This window comes from Callorhinchus milii, unplaced genomic scaffold (assembly GCF_018977255.1).
Source record: "Callorhinchus milii isolate IMCB2004 unplaced genomic scaffold, IMCB_Cmil_1.0 Scaffold4, whole genome shotgun sequence".
In the NCBI taxonomy this organism is placed as follows: domain Eukaryota; kingdom Metazoa; phylum Chordata; class Chondrichthyes; order Chimaeriformes; family Callorhinchidae; genus Callorhinchus; species Callorhinchus milii.
In genome coordinates, this window is record NW_024704745.1 from 36,297,739 (window position 1) to 36,309,484 (window position 11,746).

At 37.8% G+C, this 11,746-nt stretch overlaps 1 non-coding gene and 1 gene segment (V, D, J or C); one reads left to right on the plus strand and one right to left on the minus strand.

Moving 5' to 3' along the window:
• The first annotated feature begins 1,426 nt into the window (after positions 1-1,426).
• On the plus strand, positions 1,427-3,711 carry LOC103181156. The segment is given in 2 exon segments: positions 1,427-1,487; positions 3,002-3,711. Coding segments are annotated over 2 exon segments (771 nt in total).
• trnas-uga lies at positions 1,873-1,945 on the minus strand. Its single transcript has one exon. It is a non-coding gene; the product is annotated as a tRNA-Ser (tRNA).
• Positions 3,712-11,746: the final 8,035 nt, after the last annotated feature.

An 11,746-nucleotide genomic window follows, 5' to 3' on the forward strand; every position in this document is an offset into this window, starting at 1 on the left:
AATCAGGGTAAAATAAACAGCAGGTTAGAAATTATTTTAGAAGTGAGTTAGACAGAACCCTGAATAAGAAAATATATATCAAAAAGGTATGAGGAGTAAGCAGGGGAATGGGATTGATTAAAATGGTTTAAGTAGAACGACAAACAGAACAGAGTTAATAATCCTTGTATTTGCATTTGATATAGCACTTTATCACAGAATATACTGTAAATTGACTGTATATTTTGTGGGCGAAACTCAGCAGCCAATTGCGCACAGCAGTGTCCCACAAACATTTGTGGATTGAGTGACCAATTTTTTTTTTGAAAGGATTATTACCCCCGGAAAAGTAATCCACCAATTGACTATCAAATCAGGGTCCTACTTACTGGTAGGTAAACAGAGGCGTGTGGAGTAAGGTTCTCGCAAGCGAAAAACCTGGGTTCAATTCCCGCCAGGGTGAAAGTTTGGGCATGTTTCCTTACTCCACACACCTGATAATAATTGCTCATGAAAAAAAGCAACAATAATAATTTGATCACTCAATCCACGACTGTTTCTGGGACAGTGCTGTGCGCATTTGGCTGCCGCGTTTCACCCACAAGATATATAGTCAATTCACTTTACAGTATATTCTGTAAAGCGCTTTGAGATGTCTACAAGATGTGAAAAATGTTATATCAAATACAAGGATTAAATTATTATATTAAGAAACTTGTCCAACATTTCGTTCTGCCGGGAATCGAAACTCAGGTCTCTCGCTTGTTATAATAATAATAATCCTTGCATTTGATATAGCGCTTTTCACGTCTTCTAGACGTCTCAAAGTGCTTCACAGAATATACTGTAAAGTGAATTGACTGTATATTTGTGGGCGAACGCGGCAGACAATTGCGCACAAACAAATTGTCCCACAAACAGTCGTAGATTGAAAATGAACCAATTTATTATTGTTTTTTGTTTTGGAGGGTTTATTATTAGGCGTGTGGAGTAAGGAAACTTGCCTAAGGTTTCGCCCTGCCTGGAATTGAACTCAGGTCTCTCGCTTGCAAAGCGAGTGCTCTTAGGTGAGTGCTCTAACCGTTGAGCTACAGGACTCTAATGGCCTTGATAGACTTAATAGCCAGTTTCTGTGATATGATGTGCTATGATTCTATGACAAGCTGAACCCCTCATTCCACCCTTGTTCTTAGGTTATGCTCCGTATACTCGATTCTCATCCATGCCTTTGCAGTACATGCATTTGAAAATGAATGTTGCAAAACTCCTACACTCCAACCCAGATCTGACTTACAAAATGTCCAAGAATGTTGTTGGCTGTCAGTGATTCAGGCGTCACACATGGCTCACATTAAGCACAATTCACATTATTTCATTCGAGTAATACAATTAGTTGCATCTATTAGCACAGTAATTGCATAGTTTTCAGAACTGAAGATTTTAAGTGATGGATGGTTTTCCCCTGATCAGTGGCTGGATAGAGAACATTACCTATGTGTTTGATGGAGGTGAATACTTTTAATTAAAACATAGGGGATTGTAAAGTTGATACAATATTATAAATGTGCAGTCTTGTCTATGCAATGTATCCCTGGTGAGCAATGCTGAATGGGTTTGAACAATGGCACGGCGAGCATAGATTTACTAGTTGGCTGTGGTGCAGCTTATTTTTATTAATAATAATAATCCTTGCATTTGATATAGCACTTTTCACATCTTCTAGACGTCTCAAAGCGCTTCACAGAATAGACTGTATATTTGTGGGCGAAATGCGGCAGCCAATTACGCACAGCAGTGTCCCACAAACAGTTGTGGATTGAAATGACCAATTTATTATTGTTTTTTTTGAGGGATTATTATTAGGCATGTGGAGTAAGGAAACTTGCCCAAGGTTTCGCCCTCTGCCGGGAATCGAACCCAGGTGTCTCGCTTTCAAAGCGAGTGCTCTAACCACTGAGCTACAGGACTCCACTTCAAATTTCAAACAAGTCTAAAGAAGCAATGCGTTGTGTGAAGGATTTTGGATGTTTCAACCTAATAAGTCATTATTGGGTGGCATTTGTGGAGTCTCAATATGAAATGACACAAATTTCATGTCCAAGTTGAAGCATTATTGCATTATAACAGTGTTATTTAAGCGCCCATGAGTATTTAAAAGTAGTCAGGTTTATGCCTGTGTGGAGTGTTGAAATCAAAATACCCAATAATATAATTGCTATTTTTAATATTGATATTGATAGACTCTGATGAACTTGTGTTTGAAATATGTATATCTCAAAAAGCAATCTCTACAATCTGTGTATTGAATATTCCTCAAAAACTTCACTTATTCCTGTCTTCAGTGTCACTGATGGTTGATTTTGCACTCCAAATCTATGACCTCATATTGTCAGCAGCTACAAAATTGATTAAGGTACAAATTCACAACAGAGAATTCATTCCACAAGTGAGATGGATCTAATTATTTATTGTGGCTCAGTGTTCCAATGTTTATTCCATTTATAATATTACAATTACCCATCAGGAATTCCAGATCACATACAGAGGCATTCAATATAAAACATCTTTGTAGAGAAATTCTACCTGAGTCTAGATTTACTCTTTTTATGAAGCATTTTAAAGTGCTTAAAATTTGGCAAATTCTTCAATTCATTCTTACAATTCATTTTTTGAAGCCCATGTTGTATAGGTTTTAAAAGCACTGTCTTGAAAATTAAGGCTGTATTCAACAATTTGTTAAATGATGCAGTCAGTCAAAAGCAAACACAGCCTGACATGTGAGGGGTCCCCTAACTGTCTAGTTAGTGAGATTAGTAAATTTCTGTTATCTAGGAACCATTCCAAACTGGAGCACAATCGTTCATTCAGACCCCTAGGATCAAAACATTTTGAAGAAAAATCTCGACCAGCTCATGAGTGCCAAGTATTGTTTTTATTGCCTACAACAAAAAGTTCTACCACATCCATAAATATAATTTCATTGTTTTGTTGTTCATGTACTTTGATCAAGTATATTAAACAGGTTTTGATAGAACCCATTGTAACGCGAATGCACCACATGACGTCAACGTGACTTGGACACAAGAACAGACACATTTACAGTCTGGATATGGGAAACCGTCTGCCACTGGGCCTCAGGAAGTGATCAGTAAACTAAACATTTCTACACAAGACTGGACCGATGGGAAAGTATACTTCTGCATTGTCAGCCATGACGATATACTGACTCCCATCAGAAAAAAGATATTTAAGGAGCCCGTTGAGTACAGGAAACAACCTTCAGTGTATCTGCTCCTCCCATCGGCAGAAGAATTGTCTGCTCAGCAGTCTGTCACCCTCAGTTGCCTGGTGAAGAACTTCGCTCCCAAAGAGATCTTTGTGGAGTGGACTGTCAATGACCAATCGATTGATGCCAACAAATACAAGAACACTGAGGTGATGGCAGACAGTGCAGATGGCAATTACTCCATGTACAGCATGTTATCCATCTCAGCCGGAGATTGGGACAGAGGCTATTCCTACTCCTGTGTGGTCGGACATGAAACTTTCCCACTGAAGACCCTGACCAGAGCCGTTAATAAATCCAGCGAGATTATCCCAACCGAGACGATGCTGGAAGGTGTTCAACAAGATGAACGTGACAACCTCTGGCCGACTGCTTCCACCTTCATCATCCTCTTCTTCCTGAGTATTTTCTACAGTGCCACGGTCACTCTATTTAAGGTCGAATGAGTTTATTACCATCAGCTTCACCGATGTTCTTCGTCTGTTTGTGTTTATCTTCAATCTCCTGTGACAGAGTATGTGATGTCTTGTTTCACCCATTGAACACATTCATGGAAAGTGAACATTGTATTGTGCAGCTATGTGAATTTTAGTGACGTTTCTTATTGTTAGTTTATGTTACAATGTGTCTTGTACAGAGTCCTGTAGCTCAGTGGTTAGAGCACTCGCATTGCAAGCGAGACACCCGAGTTCAATTCCAGGCAGGGCGAAACCTTGGGCAAGTTTCCTTACTCCACACGCCTAATAATAATCCCACCAAAACCCAAAACAATAATAAATTGGTCATTTTCAATCTACGACTGTTTGTGGGACATTGCTGTGCGCAATTGGCTGCCGCGTTCGCCCACAAATATACAGTCAATTCACTTTACAGTGTGTTCTGTGAAGCGCTTTGGGATGTCCTCCCGACGTGAAAAGCACTATATCAAATGCAAGGATTATTATTATTATGATTATAGAGAGAATCACATGAAAACATGGAATTTCAAGTAATGAGGATTGTGTGCTTGAATCCCATCCAAATGATATGTTAACTTATCTGCACCCACTACAAATGCTTTGTTCCTTCTTAGGTGTTGGACAGGCAACACGTAGGGTAAACCTTTATTTAATATTCTACTCAATTCATTAAAAAGTGTAACAGCTAAAATTATATTGAAAATAGAAAATGTATTTAATATTATTATATTAGAATAGATTTACAGTCGAGATTCCATGTAATTATATTTCAGTGAATCAATTCAAAAGTGACATAGATTGGGAATAGTTTAAGATGTATTTTATTAAAATACATATCAAACACCATCTACTTTATTTTTGTGAGGCAACTGTTTCCACAATATTACTGAGTGGGGATCAGAGCAACATTATTTTCCTATTCAAGTTCTGTCTTTTCACCAGTGCTAAAGTATGCCTAGTTGATCTTAGTGTTAACAAGTTACATGCTACTGTCAAAGGAATATTCATGATTGAGTGGGCAGTTAGTAGGATTGGGAACCTATTCCTTTATGTGAAAGGTTCTTCACTATCAGCTATTGCTTAAGATTTCTCCTGGTGTCCTAGCCAACAATCCCCTGAATTAAATTGGTCATTCACTCTATCACTGCTTGTGGGACATTGATCTACACAAATTGACTGCAGTATTTGCTCACAAAACATAGTCACTCCACTTTACATTATATCCTGTGAAACACTTGTAACATCCTCCTGAATTGAAAAATGCTATACAAAATGCAACGTTTTTTCAAGCCATAAATCTCTCTCTTTCTCTCTCTCTTGCAGTGTGTGTGTCGTCAAAAGCAATTCTTTTCTCAGAGCTTTGTCACAACTTAGCACAGTGGAGACTTAATGGAGACTCTTTCCTCCCACTGAATCCTGGTCTTTGGAGTAATACCTCAGAACCAAGCTACTACTGATAGTAGTGTTTCTCTGCACAAGTTTCAAAGTGTAATAATAATAATAATCCTTGCATTTGATATAGCACCTTTCACATTGGGTAGACACCTCAAAGCGCTTCACAGGATATACTGTAAAGTGTAGTGATTGTAACTTGCAGGCAAATGAGGAAGCTAATTTATGCTCAGCAATGTCCTATGAACACGCAATTTTGTATGACATATACAGAATACCAAATAGAATTTGATAAAGATTGACTGCTGTAGAAGAACAGAATAAGACTTGCAATACATGCTATACTCTACTTCAACATAATAATAATAATAATAATAATAATAATAATAATCCTTGCATTTGATATAGCGCTTTTCACGTCGGGAGGACGTCCCAAAGCGCTTCACAGAACACACTGTAAAGTGAATTGACTGTATATTTGTGGGCAAATGCGGCAGCCAATTGCACACAGCAATGTCCCACAAACAGTCGTAGATTGAAAATGACCAATTTATTATTGTTTTTGGTTTTATGAGGGATTATTATTAGGCTCTGTGTGGAGTAAGGAAACTTGCCCAAGGTTTGAAACCAGATAATCAATTGATCATGAACTGTATGTTTGCTGATTTAAGTATTACAAGTATAGTGAGTCAAAATCATTGTTCTAATGTACCTCAACATCAAGATTTAGAGTAATCCTAAATAATTCCATACCTTATTTAATGACTTAGATTCATTTGCATTTTGAAATATCCCCAAACTTCTAAATAATGGTTATGTCAGTAAAAGTAACCGAAAATGTTTAGAGCTGTCATCTTGGATTTGTGTTTAGGGTAATCATACATCTCCGATTTCCGAGGACAGTCCCCAGAATAGATATTGTGTCCTTGGCCATATTTGTCCTGTCTTAAATTCAGCAACAAACTGAACAAGAACAATAGCATTCTAAAACAGATACAGTCATCAGAGTAATACAGCCATTCATATGACAAGCTTTTCCAGTACTGCCAGTATCAGAAATTATAGTGAGTTCAATTTATTTACATGTGTCCCTGGATTTAGTTTATAGTTTAGAGGGTTGCCTGCTTTTACAGTAGCAGTGGTGATTCTGCCAGGCATGGCCTACAAGAATACAATACAAAATACTTAACAGTCCTGGCTGGGCACCCAAGCTGGGGTGGGATCAGGAGAAGTGGGGATTAGAAAGATGACCGAAAGCACAGTCAAAGAGGTAGGTCTAAACAAACAAGATGGCGGACTAGGAGACTACAAGATGGTACACGTTGGAGTCACTGGTTTATTTTTTGTCTTTGCTGCATGGAAGCACAGAACACCTAACCGTATCAAAGCCATTTTACAGGATAATGACTTAATTAAATCAATATCTTGCAAAGCGACAACTGAAAGGCTACTCTTGGTCCATAAACAGTGGTCTGACTAAGTATAATTACAGGGTGACAGATAGAACAGTTTCAGCCAGCATTAAGCACTCCCATTAATGAGAAGTTCGGAGGTGAGCATGCGTCAAAATACATTTCAACCTGGTTCCTTATACAAGGAACAAAATATATTAAAGAATGCCACATTTTTGATCCCATTATTCTTCCTGTGTTCATGACTTCTATTAGGTCAGGGTAGTAAGGGATATGGGGCAAGGACAGGTAAATGGAGTTGAATTACAGATCAGCCGTGATAAAATGGCAGAACAGGCTCGAGAGGCCGAATAGCCTACCCTTTTTCTATGTTTCTGTGTTTCTGTGACAACAATGATGTTACAGCTAATAAGAAGAATATAATCTTGAAAATGTACCTCTTTGACCATGCTATTGGTCATCTTTACCCTCCACACACCCCGTTGGCTCCCACCCCCAGCTCGGGTGCGTATCCAGCACTGTGAATGAAGTGCTTTCAGACATCCTCCTGGCTATATTAATGCAAATTTTATTCTCTATTTGTGTAAGCAGTTTTCATGCTTCTTTGTTTCCTTCGTATCTGCCGACAGAAGCAACAAAGGTATACTGTTATATATTCTCTCTTAAAATCAAATCAGCAGATTTAACTGTATTTCTCCGTTTACCTTCTTGTGATGCAAATTTACTTCCTCATCCTGCTTTTTATCAAAGTAATTTGTTTTATCCAGTGCCAATGTGAATGGTAAGATCGTGAACGATCTTCAGATCTACGACTTATCTGAGGGCTGCAATTTGTAAAGTCTTTACAGAGATAGATGCAGTGATGATTACATTCCTTCTCATGTACCTTTATGCTTAATATTAGTTGAACAAAGTGTGACAAAGTGTTCTGTATTTGAAAACTGCAAGCTGCAACAATGGTTTAAAAAAACATAAAGCTTTCCTGGGTAAATACTGGCCAAGACAGGATAATACTGAAAGTTAGAAATAATTAGGCAATTAAAAAACAATTGTTGATCAGGGTTGCTAACATATGACACAAACATTTTGGGGGTGAAATTAGCAACTTTTCGATTGGCGCTATACCATGTACAAGAATTATTATTATTAGTTTGATGTAATAATAATAATAATAATCCTTTCATTTGATATAGCGCTTTTTACATCTTCTAGACAACTCAAAGCGCTTCACAGAATAGACTGTAAAGTGAATTGACCGTATATTTGTGGGCGAAATGTGGCAGCCAATTGCGCACAGCAGTGTCCCATAAACAGTCGTTGATTGAAATGACCAATTTATTATTTTCTTGAGGGATTATTATCAGACGTGTGGAGTAAGGAAACTTGCCCAAGGTTTCATCCTTAATATATATACATTATATATATATGAGAATATAATTCGCATATGAAATACACCAGCACTTCCACGTTAATTTTAAGTAAATTACTTTATTCATGTAAATTAAACCTCTTTCTAATCCTGTTATATAAATGTCCTGTAGCGTAGTGGTTGGAGCACTTTCCTGGCAAGCAATACTGTTCACCCAGCAGTAAGTAGGAACCTGGTTATTAGTCGTCGATTGGCGGATTGCTTTTCTGGGGTTAATAACCCCTCCAAAATAATAATAAGAAATAATAATAATAATAATAATAATTTGATCACTTAATCCACTAATGTTTGTGGGACACTGCTGTGTGGAATTGGCTGCCAAGTTTCGCAACAAAATATCTGGTCAATTCACTTCAAAGTGTATTCTGTGAAACATTTCCCCATCTTGCACCATACATGGTCGTGACGTTTCTGTGAGCGAGACTGCCAATTAGTGAATCACAAACAGGATAATAGTACGGACTCTAGCTTGGGTTGATGTTGCCACAACCAATTTAAATTGGGACGTTTTCAGCTGCCATGGAGGAGACTTTTATCCCATGGGTCTTGGATACATTCAATTGAGGTCCCAGAGGTGGATTGATGCTGTCCTAACCTATTGTGTTAACATCCCTTTCTGCAGCAACAAAACGTTGATTAAACTCAGCACACATTGAATCTCATGTAATTGTCGTTTGTGTCAAACAGCCTTTGGAACCAATTTTTGTTTCTGTCTCAGCTGTCCTTATTTAAATTGGAGCTAAGCCTGATGAACAACTCATGAGACATAGCGATCAAGACATTTGGATCAAAATATAGTTCCAAGAAAGTAATTTTGCTTGGATAAAGGTGTTTGAAATTCACTCAAAAATTCACAAAACTCTCCATTCTGTGAATATGGTTGTGTGAAAACACCACTACCACTTGTTGGATAATATATAATTACATGAATAACTATTGCAATGAAGGTCAAGAACCCAGCTTTCATTGTAATTAGTTTGAACAAACCTACAATCAATGGCTGTTTATTTTTAACATTATTTTTTGCCGTAAGTCAATGCATTTGAAACCAATGAAAATCCATGTTGAAAATACAATTCCGAAAGAAATGGGCTGCAAGGCTTTCCAAAAGCTTTCCATCATTAGGGACTGAATTATGGTTAAACCTATTCCTTGTGAAAAGGTAAAAATAAAGAACTAAATCCTGATTAAAGGTTCATGTGGGGTGAACCATGTAACCACATTCACTCTGATTTTCATAGGAAACAACTGCTGTTTTCATTTCATTGCTTGAATTAACCTTGCAAGGATGCAGCAGCACGTTGTTACCATTTATAGACATAGTATAGGATTAGTGATTTCCACATTTTTACGTGCATTTTATTTATGCTTTTTAAAAAATAATCTCTAAAAAAATAGAATTATGAATATTTGGTGTAACTTTATCAATGATTGCCAAATTACACTGGCAATCTAAAGTTAATTTCTACATTTGATGCCAAATTAATAGGTCTCTAATTCTATGTGTTTCTGACTATTGTTTGAAATATTGGAATAATAATGCCATCATCCAGTCCTCTGGTAGCATTCCTTGTGTCCAAATAAGTGGAAAAATGTCTTGCAATGTGTTTCATTTATCTTACTGCTCTTTGGTATCTTTTTGAACTTGTATTTTTGAACTTTAAATGCTCCAGTAACTTTTTTTAAAAAATGATAGATTCATTGATCAAATTGATTCACTAGGCTGAAAATGTTTCTATTTCTGAACAGGTTGGATGTGATTATCAACAGCTTTTAATCCCACTATTGTTATCTGGAGAATATTTGTGGGTAAGTTCCACCACATTGACAGTGCTTGGCTATAAGTGAGTGAGGTTCTGTAATAAGAGGTTGGGCTGTGTTCACAGATCATGGAGAACAACTCAAGTTTTGGATCTGTTGCATATATTGCTGGTTGCTCCCTACCTGGAGCACTGTGAGCAGCTCTGGTCAACAACAACAATTTGCATTTATATAGTGCCCTTCACATGGGTTAGCCTCCCAGAGCGCTTCTGTTCATTTAATTAGAGGAAAGATATAATAAATTTGAAAATGGTTCAGTGTAAGGCCACAAAGGTGACACTAGAAATTGTTTTCTGTAACGAAGGATTCACAATACAGGACACGTAAAACAAAATAAATTGTTTGGAGTAAGGATGAATGTCATGGAATTTTTTTTTGAGAGGATAATAGACTTGTGTAATAAGTCACCAGAAAAGGTGGGGCTACATCTCACTCAGAGGATAAAATGCTACCAACTGAGCCAGCCTGAAATCTGGCAAAGATTAATAATGATTTATGCTTGCAGTAAAATGAGGGAGGAATGCAATTTTCATTATTGATGCTCTCTGCTGTGTATTCAGTTTATAACCACAGGTTAACAATTCATTGTTATTCATTTTGATGTTAAATAGTTAGATATTAAAAGGTCAACTGAGAGACTATTGAAGCAGAGTATGTAAAGTGGTTTAAGAGGCAACGAGATATATTCTGCAGTTAGAGAATGGATTGAAGGACATGGTGAGAGAGCAGATAGGTGGGGCTGAAATTAACAAAAGAGGCAAGCTTATTTGGCTGACAACCTTTTTTTGCTACTTAAACCTGTATTCTTTCAATTAAATGGATTGACTATTTTTATTTTCTAAAATGATTTTCTTCATTACAGATCCTTGTTTCAGCATACAAACTATCCATTTTAGTTATAATACATTGTCTGATCTCACTATTTAACAACAACATTGCATTTATATAGCACCTTTTATATTGGGAGGATATCTCAAGGCGCTAGACAGCTAGTGTTTCGGACCCTAGCTCGGGGGTCAGGATTGGGGAGGGTGGAGGGCAGGGGAGAAGGAAGGTGATCGAAAGCACGGTCGAAGAGGAGGGTCTTGAGATGCTTCTTAAAGGAGGCGAGGGAGAGGCTGAGGCAGAGGGACTGCGGGATGGAGTTTCCGTGGGTAGGGCAGAATGGCAGATGGCCCGCCTGCCAATGGTGGGGTGGGCAAGGTGGAGGACGTGAAGCAGGCCTGAGACTGCTAAGTGGAGGGAATGGGCAGGATGGTAGGAAGTTAGGAGATTGAAGAGGTAGTGGGGAGCAAGGCCACAGAGGGCTTTGAAGGTGAGGACCAGGATTTTGAACTGTATCCTCTATATGATGGGAAGCCAGTGGAGTCAGGCGAGGATGGGGGTGATAGGGTCACAGAGTCTGGTGCGGGAGCGGATACCAGCTGCAAAGTTCTGGATGATCTGCAGCCTATGGAGGGAGGAGTTGGTGAGGCCGACAAGCAATGAGTTTGCATAGTCAAGCCTGGATGTTATGAATGCATGTTAACTACTCTAAGATAGCTTCCCTTATTATTCCCTTATTAGGAGAATAATAATGATATTGTAGTTATTTTCATGCATTCTACTGTAAATTTTTAAATGTTAGATTTAGTGTGTTGCCATATTTTTCCTTTGGTTCTTTCTCATTGCTGTAAACTGAGCTCTTTAGACATTTGCCTTTTACAGGCAGATCAATTATAGCATTGTGTGCACAATTATTTAGAGCAGGAATACTGTACATTATTTACACTGTACAGTACTGTCAAAATTAAGGATTAATTTGCTGTGGGTTGGAGAGGTTTTGACAGTATAGAGTCTTGTAAATAAACTATGCTCATTTGAAATTCAAGCAGTGCCTTTTATTGATCTTTGGGATTTACTCTCCCTGGTTGTGATCCTCAAATAATCCTTTCCTTGGTTTTGAGGAAAACTAAGGTACTTTACTTGA